Source organism: Dasypus novemcinctus, chromosome 24 (genome assembly GCF_030445035.2).
Source record: "Dasypus novemcinctus isolate mDasNov1 chromosome 24, mDasNov1.1.hap2, whole genome shotgun sequence".
Classification (NCBI taxonomy): domain Eukaryota; kingdom Metazoa; phylum Chordata; class Mammalia; order Cingulata; family Dasypodidae; genus Dasypus; species Dasypus novemcinctus.
The window spans coordinates 62,363,784-62,381,551 of record NC_080696.1 but is presented as its reverse complement, the minus strand read 5'-3'; the positions used below and the strand labels follow the sequence as shown (position 1 = coordinate 62,381,551).

The 17,768-nt window shown below is 47.2% G+C and overlaps 1 protein-coding gene across 1 annotated transcript in view; it reads left to right on the top strand.

Moving 5' to 3' along the window:
- The window catches only part of LOC101436851 (piezo-type mechanosensitive ion channel component 2-like), a 90,519-nt gene that overhangs the window by 49,396 nt on the left and 23,355 nt on the right, over positions 1-17,768 (top strand). Inside the window, exons 31-35 of the mRNA XM_071211829.1 lie at positions 2,806-3,064; positions 14,080-14,268; positions 15,302-15,503; positions 15,969-16,080; positions 17,187-17,334. Coding sequence (XP_071067930.1) covers positions 2,806-3,064; positions 14,080-14,268; positions 15,302-15,503; positions 15,969-16,080; positions 17,187-17,334 — 910 coding nt within the window. The remainder of the gene's footprint in view (positions 1-2,805; positions 3,065-14,079; positions 14,269-15,301; positions 15,504-15,968; positions 16,081-17,186; positions 17,335-17,768) is intronic.

The window sequence follows — 17,768 nt, the reverse complement described above, 5'->3', positions numbered from 1 at the left end:
CGATGGGAGTGAGTGCGCAGGTGGGTACTGGGTGAGGAACCCAGGCCTGGAACCAGCCATCGCGTCACACGTGGCCGTCGTGCTTCTCAGGCAGTGCTGGTCCTACCCTGGGCACTGAGGGGCCCACGGCCTGGGGGACATGTGGGTACGGGTGGGCTCTTCCAATTGGGTGGGAACAATGGCATTCACTGAGCACCAACTCCCTGCTGGGCATGGTCTTGAGTGGGTTTGCATTCATTAACTCCTTAACCATCTCCATCGCCCTGGGAGGAAGGGAACCTTCTTATCCCGATTTCACCAAAGAGGAGGATAGACAGATGCGCTATGTCCCCTTGCCGCCATACTGCTGCCGAGTAGCTGTCATAGGCCCAGCCCCAAGCTAACCCTTCACCATCTGGCCGCGAGAGAAACTCTATCCGCCTGTCCGTTAGGCACCACTACAGAGTTCAAGTCTCAGAGTTGCTCTTTGCCTGGACCTGACCACTTCTTCTTGGCCATTCCTGAGGCTGCTGATCCAAGCTTGAGTCCTCTACCCTCAGCCTCCACTGCCCTACCACCCCATCCCAGCCCACGGCCTCATCTCTTCCAATCTAGAAGCCGCAGAGGATGGCAAACATCCCCATCGTTCCTTCTCCAAATCTGCCATCTTGACCCCTTCCTTCTGCCTCCAAGGGTTGGTGGTCTCCCACTTTGAAGTTTGACCCTCCTCTCCTGGTCTCAGCTCTCCCCTCTTCCCACTCCCCTCCCTGAGCTTTCGCCTTTCTGTGTAGGTTCTGTTTCCTAGCCACTTCCACCACCTCCATTCCTCCCATTGTCCCAGCAGGTTAGAGTCTTCCCCAGTCTCAGAAAGTCAGAGCTTCCTTCCCCTCTTTCCTACACCACCCAGCTTCTTGGAAGTGTGGAAGGACCATTTAAGTTTCAGGTCATTCCTTATTTCATCTGTCCCAGACTTTCATTGCAACTGTGCTGGTGAACAATGGCCAAGTACACTGTCCCCTTCAAATTTGATTCCGTTCAGCTCCTCTGCAAGCTTTCCAGCAGCTCCCTGCACCTGCCCGGATCTCTGCCCATCTCTACATCCCAAGCACCACCTTGTCTTGCTTCTTTCTTGGTTTGAACTTCAGGCCAGTATTTCTACCTGCTCAGGTGCTCTCTCTCACCTTGGGAAAACCAGCTCATGACAAGCCCTCACCTCATGAGCTGGCTCTCTTGTCTATTCCCAGCACTGTCTTTGCCAGGGAAGATTCTTGTTCCTAATCTTATTGGAAATCTTCACAGCCCATCCAGTTCCTGGTAGAGCATCCCTGGAGTTGTCATTAGCACCTTTCTTTTCCTTTCCCATCACATCCAGGTGAGTACTAGATCCTGTCGACATTATTTTGAAAAGGTCTCTGGATTCCATCTCCATCTCTCTGAGCCTGGGCCTGCTCCCATTGCCTTGGACCAGACCTTGGTTATTTCTCATCTGGTCTATCAGTAAATCCACTCTGCTGCCAGGCTCTCCTCAGTCTAATGCACTCTTTGCATTGGCTGCAATTTGTCCCAAACTTGCCCTTGCCACACCCCATCCCCAACCGCCCCCCTTCACCTGTCAATGGCTTTTCCGTCTTCTGCAGAATGAAATTCAAACCCTCAGCCTGGCTTGTGAAGCCCTTTGATGGGCTTTCTGTCCCCGAGCTCCGTGATCTTTAAATGCTCCGTGCCTTTGCATGACCAAGTTTGGGCCTGGAGCCCCCCATTCTCCAGCCTTCACTTCCTGGAGGAGCTTCCACTCATCCTTCAAGACCCACCGTTGGCTGGCTGCCCTCCTGTGGCTGTGAGCTCCGCGAGGGCAGGGGTCCTGCTTCACTCATGTGTCTCTCAGGTCTAGTTCAAGGTCTGGAGCATGGCAGGTTTGCAGTGTCCATTAGCAGACTTGTTAATGAATTCAGTCTTCACTGATGACGTAGGAATAAATCTCAGAGCATCCCAAGTGATTGCAAATTCCAGATGAGAGGAGTCTGGAGTCAGAATTCATGAAGATTTTTTTTTTTTAGAATGGCCTTTGATGCAAATGTGATCGATTGGTCGTCAGAGGCTTTAAGAAATAATGTCTTTGAGGTCTAGGGAGGTCACAGAGATAGGGTAGTGCATGGTTGCTGCAGGCCGACCAGGAGGGGAAAGGCATGCACGGGCAGATGAGAAGGCCCCACCCCGGGGTAGGCAGCTGCCCGGAGGCACCAGCCTGGCCAGTCCGATGGCCCCTGGCTAGGTGCCAATCCTCCTGTTACCTACCTCCCATTCAGAGAATTCAAAAGATCAGCAACCCCAGTAGAAAAGCTCCTTTCAAGATCTTGCCAGCTAGGGATCGGTACCTTAAAAGGCAAGAATTATCTGTACCCCACGTTAGGGGCCAACACATTTTTGTTGCCGTTGTTCAACATGGTAGCCCAAATTGCTCTACTTGAGTTAGCGAGCTAAGCTAGGAGGTGTTACGCTCAGTACTCTAAGAAGCAAAGCAATTGGTTCTTTGAATTGGATTACTTGTTTGAAAATACTTTACTCGATAGAGGAATTGTGAGCAATCAGACTTTTTTTTCCAAATCCCTTATACATTTTTAAATGCATCTGGGGAATGCCTGTTAAATAGAAAGCCTTGCGGCTGTGTGCTCCAGGAAAGTGAAAAATTGCTCCCTGGGTAGAGTTGGGAAACATAAAAAAACATTTTGCCTTTTGGATTTTCTTAAGGCAAGGGCCTCATTTGCTCCGTCTGGGAATGTGACCTGTGGTCCCCAGACTTACGGCTGGGCCCCTTCCTCCCTCCAGGATGCCCTGGGACGATGAGCTGCAGCAGTCAGACAGGTTTTACGGCAGCCTGCCGCGCCTGGTGAAGCTGACCCTTGCCTTGTACCAGCTGGCCGCGTCCAAGTCGGAGGTGCTGTGCTACTTTGTGATCGTTCTGAACCACACGCTCTCGGCGTCGGTCCTCTCCATGGTTCTCCCCATCCTGTCTTTCTTGTGGGCCATGCTTTCAGTCCCCAGACCCTCACGACGATTTTGGATGGCAGCGATCTACTACACGGAGGTAGGCACCAGGGGGAGGCCCCTCGCAGACCCCAGCTCCAGCCAACAGACTGCCCCAAGTGACATCGGCTCTGCCCACCACCAACCCAACCACCCCACGTGCTATGACAATATCGTAAGGACTGTCATTAAGGTACTGACGTGGGGGCCAGGCCCAGCCAGTGGAACCACTAGCACTTCCCCCCCCTGCACTGATGCCTGTCCAAGATGCATTAGCTTGCAAGAGTCAAAGGAAGTGATGAATGGGTTCTCCTAAACAAAACTGACCGTGTCTCACACACGGTAGATCGGTGGTAAAGATTTGTGGACTTAGCCCAGCGGACTTTGGCAATGAACGTTTCTATTTTTTAATTTCATCTTGGACATAATTCACTACTAGCTCATTCTCTCTAGTCCTCTTTCCGAGTCAGACTCAACATTTGTAGGCTTAGAGATGACCTGTACATGAAATTAATTAGAGCAAAAGTTAAAGATTGATCATCAGACTGTTTCTCCCCATCAAATCATTTTTATAAGCCTGTCTGAATGGACTCTTTTCAAAAAAAAAATTAGAGAAGTAGGTTTACAGAAAAATTATGAAGAAAATACAGTTTTCCCTTATACCTATACCTCACACCCCAAATTCCCTGTTCTTAACTCTTTGTATTAGTGTGGTATCTATGTTACAATTGATGAAACAATATTATTATAATTATAGTATTAACTGTTATCCATAGTTTACATGAGGATTCACTGTTTGTGTTGTATAGTCCTTAGGTTTTTTACAATTTTTATTCTAGTAACATATACAACCTAAAACTTCCCCTTTTAGCCACATTCAAATGTATAATTCATTTGTGTTAATTACATTCACAATGCTGTACTACCATCACCACCATCCATTATCAAAATTTTCCATCACCCCAAACGGAAACTGTATCAGTTACACATTAACTCCCCTCCTCATTCTTTACCCCCACCCCGTCCTCTGGTAACCTATATTCTAGGTTTTGACTCTATGAATTAGCTTATTCAAATTATTTCATATCAGGGACAGTATACAATATTTGTCCTTTTGCGCCTGGCTTATTTTAGTCAACACGATGTCCTCAAGGTTCATCCAAGTTGTCGCATATATCAGAACTTCATTCCTTTTTATGGCCAAAAAATATTCCATTGCATGTATGTGCTACAATTTGTTTATCCATTCATCTGCTGATGGACCCTTGGGTTGCTTCAACCTTTTGGCTATTGTAGGTAGAGCCACAGTGAATACTGATTGCAAATTCTGTTCCAGTAGCTGCTTTCAATTCTTTTGGGTCTGCCTGGTAGTGAGATTATCATGTCATATGTTAATTCTATACTTAAGTTCCTGAGAAAGTGCCAGACTCTTTTCCACAGTGGCGGCACCATTTTTCATTCCCACCACCAACAAACAAGTGTTCCTATTTCTCCAACCTTATTATTTTCATTTTTTAAAAATAGTAGCCATTCTAGTGGGTTTTAAATGGTATTTTATTGTGGTTTTGATTTAGCATTTTCCTAATGGCCAAAGATGCTGAATATCTTTTCACAAGCTTTGTGGCCATTTGTATATCTTCTGTAAAGAAACGTCTGTTCAAATCTTTTGCCCATTTTTAAACTGAGTTAAAGTTTGTCTTTTTGTTGTTGCATTGTAGGATTTCTTTGTATATTCCTGATATTAAACCCTTATTGGCTATGTGGTTTCCAAATATTTTCTCCTTTTCCGCAGGTTGTATTTTTACTTTCATGATGAAGTCCTTTGATGTGCAAAAGTTTTAAATTTTGGATGAAGTCCTATTTATCTATTTTTTCTTTTGTTGCTTATGTTTTAAATGTAAAATCTAAGAAATCATTGCCTAACTCAAGGTCCTGAAGATGTTTCCCTATGTTTTCTTCTAGGAGTGTTATAGCTTTGTTCATATATTTAGGTCTTTGATCCATTTTGAGGTCATTTTTGCTAATGGTGTGAGGTAGGGGTCCACCTTCATTCTTTCGCATATGGATATTCAGTTCTCCCAGCACCATTTGTTTTTGAAGAGACTATTCTTTCCCAATTGAGTGGCCTTGGCACCCTTGTCAAAAATCATCTGGCCACGGATCTGTGGGCTTAAGTCTGAGCTCTCAAGTCAATTCCATTTGTTTATATCTCTGTCCTTGTGCCAGTGCCAAGTTGTTTTGATTACTATAGTTTTGTAATAAGTTTTAAAATTGGGATGTGTGAGTCCTCCAACTTTGTTCTTCTTTTTCAAGATGTTTTTGGCTATTAGAGGCCCCTTACCCTCCCACATAAATTTGATGATTGACTTTTCCATTTCTGAAAGAACATTGTTGGAATTTTGATTGGGATTGTGTTGAATCTGTAAATCACTTTGAGTAGAACTGACATCTTAGCAATATTTAGTCTTCTAATGCATGAATACAGAATGTCCTTCCATTCATTTAGGTCTTCTTTTATTTCTTTCAGCAATGCTTTATAGTTTTCTGTGTAGAAGTCTTTTACATCTTCAGTTAACTTTATTCCTAGATAGTTGATTATTTCAATTGCTATTGCAAATTGAATTTTTTAAAATTTCCTCTTCAGATTGTGTATTACTACTGTATAGAAACCCTATTGATTTTTGCCTGTTGACTTATTTCCCCACTGCTATGCTGAATTTGTTTATTATCTCTAGTAGCTTTGTTGTGGATTTCTCAGGATTGTCTATATATAGGAGCATGTCATCTGCAACTAGGGAGCATTTTTCTTCTTCCTTTCCAATTTGCATGCCTTTTATTTCTTTACCTTACCTGTTTGCTCTGGGTAGAACTTCCAGCACAATGTTGAAGAACAGCGGTGACAGGGGGCATGCTTGTCTTGTTCCTGATCTTAGAGAGAAAGCTTGTAGTCTTTCACCATTGAGTATGAAGTTAGCTGTGGGTTTTTCACTTATGACCTTTTTCATGTTGAGGAAGTTTTTTTCTATTCCTCATTTTTAAAGTTTTTATAAAGAAGGGGTGCTGGATTTTGTCAGATGTTTTTTTCTGAGCCAAATGAGATGCAGGCAGCATGTGGATGGCTAATGTTTTTTAGATCCATTCTGTCAGCCTCTATCTTTTGATTGGGGAGTTTAATCCATTCACAGTCAATTATATTATTGTAAATGTATTATTTACTTCCACCATTTTATTATTTGGCTTTTGTATTTCATATCTTATTTTCATCTGTCTTTTTACTCTTTTGTTATCCTCTCTGCTTTTCTTGCCTTTTATACTTTCCTCCACCTCTTGCTCCTTTCTTTTTCTCTTGGGCTGTAAGGATCCCTTTAATACTTTCTGAAAAGGTGGATTATTTTTTACAAACTCTCTTACTTTATTGTTAATTATTTGTTAATACTTTAAACTCACCTTCATATGTTTTTTCTTTTTTTCTTTTTCTTTTTTTGTTTCACCTTCATATTTGAAGGATCATTTTGCCAGATAAAGAATTCTCAGTTGTCAATTTTTCTCTTTCAGTATCTTAATTATATCATACCACCGTCTTTTAACCTCCATGGTTTCTGATGAGAAAGTCTCGTTAAGTCTTTTTGGGCATACATTGTATGTGATGATTTGCTTGTCCCTTGCTGCTCTCAGAATTTTCCTTTTATCTTTGATGTATGGCATTCTGAGTAGTATTGTCTTGCAGTTGTTCTATTTGGACTTATTCTGTTTGGGGATGCTTCCTGGGCATGTAAATTAATTTATTTCATGAGAGTTTGGAAATTTTCAGCCATTATTTTCTCAAATACTCTTTCTACCTCTTTCCCCTTCCCTTCTCTTCTCCTCTGGAACTCCTATGATACATATGTTTTTGTGCTAATATTATTATTCAACTCCCTGAGCCCCTGCTCAATTGTTTTCTTCCTTTCCTCTCTCTCTTCAATTTCAGCTATTCTATCTTCTATATAACTTATTCTTTCTTTATCATAAGTCTGCTGTTGTATAAATCTAATGTGTTTATCTCATCTATTGTATCTTTAATTCCTATAAGCTCTATTATTTTTCTATTCAGTTTTTCAAATTCTTCTTTTTTGCTCACTCAATGTCTTGCTCTCTTTATCTCTTTGGCCACAGTGTCTTTCAAGTCATTAATTTGATTTTGGAAATTTGTATGAATCTCGTTGATTAGTTGTCTAAAATCCTGTGTCTCCTCTGGGGCTTTGATATATTCCTTTTCTTGGGCCATTTCTTCCATTTTCTTAGTATGGCCTGTAATTTTTTTTGACTGAAGTTTAGGCATCTGATTATGATGGTGAATTTATGCTGATGCTCAATTTCTCTCTTGCATAGGAATTTAGTGTGTTACTGCTATTCATTGATTCTTAGTTCAGCCTGTTCTAGGCCTTTAGTTGCTGTTAGTTGCTCAAATCTGGGCCATGGACTCAGCAATGGGTTGCAGACCTGCTTCCAAAGGCCCTGGAAGTGAGCCTGTAAAGGTTGGAAAAATCCTCTCATTTATTTTTAATTTCTCACATGCACTTTCTTGGTCTCCCAGCAGATGGTTTTCTTCAGCAAACCTCGGCCCAAGTGTGTTCACTGCAACACTGAATAAGCAATGTGACAGAGGATCCAGCTTCAAGACTATTCAGAGCCTTGCAGATCAAAATTTCTTAGAAGTTTTTCTCCAGTCTTTGCTGGCAGCCCCTTCTCTTTTCCTGGGCAGGAAATAATTCCACTCCCCTCTGTGTCTTCAATAATCAGTTCCAGTCAGTAGGGAGGATTAAGAGGGTTGAATTTTTAATCCTGTGCTGGCTCCCAAAGCAAACAATGGTGTAGTCCCACCTGTCCTGGAAGGGCTCCTGGGACACAGCAGACCAAATTTGTTGCCCAAGAGCTGAATCAGCCTTAGGCTACATCCCTCTCTCCCATTTCCTGGGGAGCTGGGTCCCTGTGGCCCCCTCTGTCTGTAGCCACCAGCCCAAGACCATAGAATTCAAAATTGTCAGTAGCAGGGGGGAGGAAGGGCACCGCAGCTGCAGTTGCAGTGTCTACCCACAGTTGTTCCGTTGAGATTCTTGCCCTGTGTGCTCTCTCTTCTGGGTGGTGTTCAGCCTTCCCCTGGTGTCCTAAACCCTAGAACATTTTTTCCCCAGGCTCTTTCTGCCTGTCTTCTAGCTATTTTTCTGGGAGAGAAGAGAGTCCTGTGTCTTTCTAATCTGCCATCTTCCCAGAAGTCCCTCTATTTTCTATATCTATCCTACTATTATTAATCACCAATTTCTCCCTTCAAATCTGTCAACATCTACTTCATATACTTTGGGGTTCTGCAAATAGATGCATAATATTTATAATTGTTGTCTTCTTGATGAATTGACACCTTAATCATCTTTGTGTCTCATAACTGTTTTTGACTTAAAATCTGTTTTATCTGATATTGGTATAGCTACCCCAGCTCACTTTTGGTTACAGTTTGCATGGTATATATTTTTCCATCCTTTCACTTTCAGCCTACTTATGTCTTTGAATTTAAGATAAATTGGGTCATGATTTTTAAAAAATCCCTTACGCCATTCTCTGTCTTTTGACTGGAGAGTTTAATCCATTTGCACTTAAAGTAACTACTGATAATGCAGAATTTTTTCTCCCATTTTGTTAGTTGGTCTTTGTAAGTCATACCATTTGCATCCCTCAAGTCTCCCATTAATGCCTACTTTCATATTTATTTGATTTTTTTTTGCAGTGTATCATTTTAAATCCCTTTTCATTTCCTTCTGTACATATTTTTCTGATTTTGTGTGGGTGTGGTTACCATAGGTCTTAAACTTATTCTAAATCTATCACAATCACATTCAATTTTTTGCCAACTTAACTTGAATAACATATATATACACTGTTCCTATATACCTCTTTCCCCCACCCTTTGTTTTACTTGTCACAAATTATATCTTTATAAATTGTCTAAAACCACAGATTTATCATTACTTTTTATGCATCTGCATTTTAGAAACTGTAAGAGTAAAAAGTGAGTTACATACTAAAACCTAAAATAAAATAAATAGTACTGCATTTCTTATTGCCCATATGGTTCCATTTACCATTTTACTGTTTTTTTATGTTTTTTTTTTTTCACTGCTTCCATCCACTCTTTAGTGTCCTTTCTTTTAGTCTTACAAACTTCTTTTATAATTACTTGTAGGGCTGGTCTAGTCATGATGAACTCCCTCAGTTTTTGTTTTTCTGAGAATGTCTTAATCTCTCATTTTTGAAAGACAGTCTTGCCAGATATAAAATTCTCGGTTGGTAGTTGTTTTAATTTAGCGTTTTAAATATTTCATAACACTGCCTTCTTGCCTCCAGGGTTTCTGATGAAAAGTCAGGACTTAGTCTTATTAGGACTCCCTTGTACATAGCATGTTGCTTTTCTCTTGCAGCTTTTAGAACTGTCTCCTTGTTCTTGTTCAACAGTTTGATTACTATGTGTCTGGGCATGGTTCTCTTCAAGTTTATTCTTTTTGAATTCACTGGATTCTTGAATGTGCATATTCATGTCTTTCATTAAATTTGGAACGTTTTCTGTCATTTCTTTAAATATTCCTTCTGCCCCTTCCTTTCTTTCTTCTCCTTTTGGGAGTCCCATAGTACATATATCGGTATACTTAATGATGTTCCACAGTTCTCTTAGGTTCTGTTCTTTTCCTTTTTCTTTTTTTCTTTCTGCTCCTCAGCCTAAATCATTCCAATTATCTTGTCTCTGATTCACTGAGTCTTTTTTCCTGCCAGTTCAAATCTGCTGTTGAAACCCTCCTGGGAATTTTTCATTTCCGTTATTGTGATCTTCAATTCCAGTATTTATGTTTTGTTCCTGTTTAAAATTTCTGTCTCTTTTTTGAGATTCTCATATTGTTCATTCATTGATATATTATTTTTTAAAAGATTTATTTCTCACCCCTTCCCCCTGTTGTCTGCTTTCTGTGTCCATTTGCTGTGTGTTCTTCTGTGTTCATTTGTTTTCTTGTCAGGTGGCCCCAGGAAACCGTGTCGCTTTTTCTGTTGTGTCATCTTGCTGCGTCAGCTCTCCATGTGTGTGGCGCCACTCCTGGGTGGGCTGCACTTTTTTTGCTCAGGGCGGCTCTCCTTGCAGGGTGCACTCCTTGCACATGGGGCACCCTTACTTAGGGGACACCCCTGTGTGGCACGGTACTCCTTGTGCATTGCAGCACTGCGTGTGGGCCAGCTTACCACATGGATCAGGAGGCCTGGGTACCAAACCTGGACCTCCTATATGGTAGGAAGATGCTCTATCAATTGAGTCACAACTGCTTCCCCATTTGTTTCTAATATCCCCTAGTTCTTTCTCTGTGTTTTCCTTTATTTCTTTGGGCATTTTGAGAGTATGTTCAAAGTCTGATTTTCTTCATCGATAGTTTCTGGATTTTACCTTATTCCTCTGAAGGGGCCATCATTTCCTGTTTCTTTGTTTGTTTTGTAATCCTTTGTTGCACACTGTACATTTTAACATTTCGATGTGTTAATTCTGGGATTCAGTTGCTGATCTGTCTGTTCCTTAAGTTTGTATCCAGCTAGTGACATGATAGCTATTTCCTTGAGTGCCAGGAGCTAACAAAAACAAAGAAACCAATGCACAAGAACACCTTTCACTGTCTTTGCAATTTGGTTCTGTGTAGGCTTGTGCTTCTTCAGAGTTTTAGCCCTCCTCTCAAGAAGATCAGCCCAAGGCAAGTATGAAGAGCAGGGTCTTTTCCTTCTTTTCGGAGCCTGGGTCTTGTCCTGGACTTGTGCTTGCTAATGACCAGGAACTGGCTTTAAGAATTCCCCTGTTTACAGAAACTCAAATGCCCCCTTGACTCCCAGTGAAATAGACTTTCTCCTCCTCTTGTGTGTTCTATTGTATGACTTAAGGCAAATAATCCTTTTCCCCAGGCTGCTTTTACTTAACTGGATCTTACACTGCTTTAGCTGTTCACAGCTGCTTTTGCCTACAGGGCAAGTTCTTAGAAAGGGAGCTAGAGACCAGTTTTCTGGTTTAGTCATTCAGGTTAACAAATAGATTGGCCTGAAATTCAGGCACCCCAGTGTTGCATAGAGGTCACTCTGTTCCCTCCAGACCAGGGCCTAAGATCCACAGTGAGGGCACAGGTTGGCTCCACACTGCACCAAGGAGGGGTGGACAAGAGGCCAGCGAGGGTCCCATGCGCTTCTACCACTCCCCTGCTCCCCAAATGGCTCCCTTGTCTGTTTGCTCCTTGTTTTTGCTCATTGCCTGCTCATTGTTTTTGTTCACTGTCTGCTCACTGTTTTTACTCATTGTCTGCTTGGTTTTTTTTTAGGAGGCACCAGAAACCAAACCTGGGACCTCCCATGTGGGAGGCAGGATTCAACAACTGCTTGAGACACATCCACTCCCTGCTCGTTTTGTTTTTGCTCATTGTCTGCAGTTGTTTGTCTTCTTTCGGAGGCACCAGAAACTGAACCCAGGACCTCCCATTTGGAGTTAGGTGCTCAGCTGCTTGAGCCACATCTGCTCCCCTTGCCTACCTTTTTTTAAAATCCTCCCCCCCGCCTTGGGCTTGCTTGCTTTCTGCTCTCTGTGTCCATTTGCTGTGTGTCTGTATTTTTATTATTATTTATCCCTCCCCTTGCAGGTTGCTCGTTGTCTGCTCCCTGTGTCCATTCACTGTGTGCTCTTCTGTGTTTTTACTTGTCTCCATTTTTGTTGCATCATCTTGCTGAGTTGGCTCTCCATGGCACTTGCAGGCTGGGGCGGCACTCCGCGGTGCTTGCGGGCTGGCTGCTGTCTGTGGCACTGGCAGGTGAGCCTGCCTTCATAAGGAGGCCCCGGGACACAAACCCAGGGCCCCCCATATGGTAGACGGAGCCCAACTGATTGAGCCACAGCTGCTTTCCTCTCCTACCATTTTTTAAAGCTGTATTTCCTTGATTTGGCCCTCGCCCAGTTACTACAGCCTTTTAACTGTTTTCTGGATTTTGAGTAGGAGGGCTGGTACAGTTCAGTTTTCACTGGTTGTACAAAGACTGCATGGGAACAATACCTTGGAGTACCTTATGCCTCCATCTTGGTCGGCCAGAAGCCAACCCTGCTCTCAAGAGTTCTGGCCAGGGGGAGAGTGAAGCCTTCTGGACTCAGCCTCCTCCTTCAGAATAAATGACAGTAGCCCTGGGGGATGAGCAGTTCCCCTTGGCCCTGTCCAGGCTCCTTTTAACTTCTGGGCCTGTCGTTGTATGAGCTGTGAAGAAAGGTAGTGTTAAACAAACCAATAAGCACAACTCTAATAAATATTTTAACTGTCTGAAAACTGTGCTACGTTTTTCTGTATATAAGTAGATCATCCTAATTATAAATGAAACTGGTCTAATTTGATTAGTGCTTATATCTGAGTCCAATAAATTTGGACCCCCTGGTGAGTATTCCAATAAATTTGACTTTTGGTTAATAGCAGCTCATGCGTGAAGGGTTGACCTGCATAGCACTCAAGCTTCCATTTCCTCGGACATCTTCTTCCCATCAGACTCACCACAGCTCTGAGCAGACCTGGAAACTGGGCCAGCCTGGAGTCCACAAGGTCACCTGCCTCCATAGTCATTGACATTTCCTCCATTCTCGGAAAGGAAAATACTCTTTCACAGACACGTGACCTTCTCCAGTGCCCCTGGCAGACATGATTAATCTACCAGATCCTCTTTCCACACGTCGGAGCGTTCTTGACTCCCACTGAATCTGAGTTAGTTCTCAGGATAAAGCTTACCTGTCTTCTAGCCAGGTCCTGTCCCCATGGGCAGTACAGTTGTCCAGCAGCATGCCACTTGTAGTGTGCGGTGCTGTACAGAGAGAATCACAGTTCCCTGTGTCTAACTTGTCACCATCAAGTGAATAGTTTGGGGTCACAAAGTCATCCTGGGCTTTCAGCCGTGCTGAGACGGTTGTGGCTTCTGCACCGGTAAACCTGGACCTAGAGGACTGTTCTCTTTCCTGTTCTGACTAGCAAAGTATGTTCTTCTGCTGAAAGAGTCACAGGGGCCATGTCGGAAGGTGCCTTAGAGGCCACCTGGTCCCTCCCTCTAATTTTACAGACAAGGAAACCGTGACATCTTGGGCCAGGGCAGAATTTAAGATGAGACTGAAGTCTGGTCTCTTCCACACGCAGCTGCAGGACTTCCCACCTGCCAGTTCTGAGTCAGACGCTGCCAGTATCCTTGGCATCTATGAGACCACCAGATGGGAGGTGGCTGCGTGCCGTCCATCGGGGGGCTGGAGGCTCCTCGCCCCCTCCTCCCCCCACGCAGGGCTTCCTCGATAAGGGGCCACCTCTTGCAAACAGAAGCCTCACCAGCTGGGCCCTCGCCTCCGGGCATGGGGCTGCTTCTCTGGCAGAGGAGCCTGCTCTTTCAGAAGTTTGAGAAACGGAGGCAGCTCTCTCTCTGCCTGCCTGACGTTACGTCGTCACTCACTTGTCTTGGGATCACCACTCCTCTCCCCGATGCCTGGTGATCTATCAGCGTTTAAAGGATGGGAACTTTGGGTGACCTTTTCCTTTTGCCAAAGGAAACAAAGCCATTTTTGAGCATTTTCAGCATAAAAAGACAATCTCTTAAAATCACTACCCTGATGACTGGCCCGTGAGAGGTGCTTGCGAGAGCCATCTTAATCTGCCTGCCATGCATCAAATTGATTTAGCAGGCAACAAATGTCAGGAGATATTAGAAAGGGAGTAATAGCTCAAAGAAATTAAAAAAGGCTGAACAGCCTTCAGCGGTGTCAGATGGGCCCGGCTTATGGATTCATGATGGTTTCTAGTTTTTTATTTCCTTGTCATCTCTAGCCTCTGCCAAGGGCCAGAATGGTCCCGTACATTTGTGAAGCGCATTAGCATATCCGAGGCACTTAGCTGGGCTTGTTTCAGGGGTGTGTGTGTGTGTGTGTATGTCTCGTGTACGTGCACGTGTGCCTATGGGGGGTGGGGCTTGTCAGGCTGTTTGCAATGACTTTACCTCTCTCTTTTTCTTTCCCTTCTTTAGGCAACTGTTGTGGTCAAATATTTTTCACAGTTTGGATTCTTTCCCTGGACCACAAAGCAATACGCTGGCATCAACAGGGAAAAGCCATTTTCTCTGCCAAACATACTTGGGATCGAAAAGAAGGATGACTTTGCCCTCTGCGACCTTGTCCAGCTGCTGGTGCTGCTCTTCCACCGCTCCACCATGGAGGTACCTCCTGCCCCAGATCAGGGGCCCGGGGAGCGCAGTGGCAGGCTCCTGGAGGCATCATTTTCTAGTTCTTGGCACCTGTAGTTAAAGCGAGAGGTGGACTGGCCGAGGCCAGGGTAAGCGGCCCATGTCCCAGGCGAGGACACAGGGCCGCGGTGTGGGGAGCTCTCCCTCCCGGAGGGGCACTTTCACTGGGCCCCCACTCCCAGGCGCTCTCACCCTGTTCCCTGTTTTCGAGTGTGTTCCACGTTAAGGGAGGTTTTACTCCATTTGGTTTGGGGCTTTTGGGGTCCCTGGTAAACTCTCCTGTGGTCTGAGGGACACTCACCCCCCGGGCTCCCTTCAGTGGGGTCCCCGCTGTGGCCGGCCCCCGGGGAGCCGCTTCGTCCTGGCTGCGCATCTCCAGCTGCCCCGACCAGCCTCAGGCGCTCCTCGTTTCCTTCCCCTCCTCGCCTCGTCCCGCGCTGCAGGAGCTTCTCCCCGCCACCCTGGCTCGTCCTCCTGGAATCCTTTCTCACCCACTTCCTGCCAAAACCTTTTTTTTCACTCCTTGCCTCGCTCTCCTCCTGCTTCCGCCACGGAAGCCGAGGGCCAGAGCCTGCGATGGCCTCTGCGCCTCCTGCTTTCCGGGAAGCGTCCCCTGGCTGCCGGGTTTTTCCTTCCTCCTGCTCTCACGTGGGTCCCACGCCTGCAGTGACATGAGGCGCGCGGCCCGCCCGTCCTCCCGGCCTTGCGCGTTCGGTTCTGGAGTGGCCCCTGACCAACAGTTTTTCAAAGAAAACTGCTAGCACCTTTGCCCACCACCAGAAGCACCCATGTTTGGCTCGAGGGGGAGGGGGCCTGAGAGGAGGAGGCCCCCAAGCTGAGGCCCCGTGGCCGCCCCTCAGCGGGGCGTCGGGGCCTCGCTCTCCCCTGGCCGGGCCCCCCGCCCTCCCCCGTGGCGGTGGGCAGGAGCGTGTGCAGGGGAGGCCGGGGCTGAGGGTGGGCGCTGCCTCCCGAGGTCACTCCTCGCCCCCCACCCACCCCCCTCCAGGGCTTGGGGCTGTGGGACCCGCCAACGTCCGGCCAGGCTCGTTGCAAGAAGAAGAGCAGGAAGCCGAGAGGAGGCGCAGGCAGAGGAACCCCGGGCAGCGGCCACCTCGGGGGCCAGGCGGAGCGGGGCCACCACTCCCAGCAGCCCCCACTGCAGCCGTCAGCCCACCGCCGGGCCTCTGGGAGGGGAGCAAGGGGCGGAGGTAGGCTGCACCCACTTGGCCTGGGCCCCGGGGTCCCAAGTCTGGCTTGAGGACGAGCCACCGTTAGTCTCAAATGAGCACAGAGTCTGGGAATGTGTGGGCTCCTGGGGTCCCCCAATCCCTAGGGCTGGGGGGCTCTTGGGCCACTGTTCCTAGACCTATGTCACATTTCCCTGTCCCCCTGGTCCCCAGGCTGCCCTGCCTGCACCCCCCGCCCTCCAGACTTTTCTTCCTCCAGCCTGGGGTCCAGGCCGGGGCCTCAGGATCAGGGAAGGGGGCCGAGCAAGCCCGGACTTTGGCGGAAACCACGGGGCGCCGGTTCCCTCCCTCCCCGTCGAGATGTTGGGGTGGGGGGTGTAACCAGCCTTTGGTGGGGAGGAGGGCAGCTAAAATCGCTTCTGGAAGACAAGGTCAAGGGGGACGGCCTGTGATATCGTGTCTCACCACGGGGCCCCCAAGACCCAGGATCCAGGAAGAGATGGCGCCTGTTCAGGAAATGCCACTTCAGCCAAAACCAACTCAGCAGAAGGACGCTGAAGAAACAGCTGGAAAAAGCCCGGAAGCTGGTCATTCAGAGGTAATCAAGAGCCCTCATCCAGAGGCCATGGGAGAGGGGAGTCGAGGGGAAGTGGAGGAGGAGCCTGTCCCCTGCCTCACAGAGAAACTCCTGCTGCAGGTAGCCCTGGCGTGGACAAGAGGGGCCCGTGGCCACCAAGGAGCCAGGTGCGCCTGGGGCAGAAGAACGGGGGCCATGTATCATGGGGACGGGTGGAGCTAGCTGTGGGGGGCAACCCACCCGGGAAGAGGAGGACCCTAGACTTAGGTGTCTGTGACCACGAGAGTAACTGCACCCCCACTTCCCCTCACGCCCATCTGCCCAGAGGCCCCCAGGGGCCCAGGTTCATTCTGGCCTGCCTCCAGGGCTTTGCCGCTTCAGACTGGCCCCTCTCCTTCTGTCCATCTGTCCAACCTTCCATCTACCTCCCTTTGCTTCTGCCCAACCAGTCTTCCACCTTTCCATCCTTCCATGACTTCCTTCTTCCATCCTCTTTTTCTCCCTTCCTTCCATCCATCCATTTCTTACTCCAACCACCCTCCACTCATCCACCTCCCTACTTGTCCATCCACTTGCTCATCTGTAGAATCAGACAGGTATGTGGTGCTTTTGCATGACCAGTGCTGCTTCACATCTACTCCAACTCTCTATCCCATGGCCACCCATCGGGGCAGGTAGGCCAGAGCTCACCTTCTCCACGTGGCAGGTGGGGAGCCTGAGGCTCAGAAACAGAGACTTGCTTAGCATCAAACGGTGCAGGCTGAAGCCTGGAGCTTGGTCTGCTGCACCGAGCTCTGTCCCAGTTCTCTGTCCCTGGCTTTGCCTTCCAAGGAGACCCTCGAGAGTGAATGGCGAGGCCGAAAGGATGAGATTTGACCCGGAATGGCCTGTCCTAGGAGTAAGCGTTGTAGGATTGGGGGAGAAGCAGGGCACTCACTGGGCAGCAGGGTAACAACCCTCAGGGCTCTGGGCAATTCAGGGTTTTGGAAAACAAGTGTGTGTTGTCTTCAGCTTCCCTGCCGGTCAAAGCAAGGGGTCAGTGACAACATCCTTCCGGAGACTTTCCGCTGGAGCTGAGGGGGGCCCAGGTGGGAGGGTGGCCCCTGGCATCACCCTTCCCCCTGCAGGACCCTGGAGACCTTCCACTCCATCCGCCAGTTCTTCTACAACGTCACCCACCCGGAGGCCAGCCTGGTGTGCGACGTGTACACGGCCATCTTCCTGGTGGAGACGCTCAACTTTGCCATCATCCTCTTCGGGTTCTGGGCCTTTGGGGTAAGCGAGCTGGTCCTCGGCCTACTCGGCCCCCCCGGGGCTGCCGAGCTCAGCACTTGGGCTTTCCTGGGAATGCTGCCCAGGACTCTCCGCGTTTGTGGAACTGCGATTTCCCTCTGCGGTTGGGGGTGGGGGGGTGGCCATCAGCTATCCTTAATAACTGCGCAGATGACAGGCTGGGATTGTCCTTGGCTTTCTTAACAGCAGAGAGTGGTCCCCCTCCCTCTCTCTCTAGAATAGCAATTCCACTGATTCCATTACCGAAATGGCTACTGCCTTCCGTGCCCTGTCCAAGTGTGCTGTGTCGTTATTTTATTGCTTCTGCGAAAAGCTCCTACTAATTAAGGTGAAAGCTGGGATACAACCCGCGCTGCGGCTGTAGTTCAGTGGGCAGGACCTTCAGCGAGCTGCGGGGCCAGGCTCCTTCCGGGCTT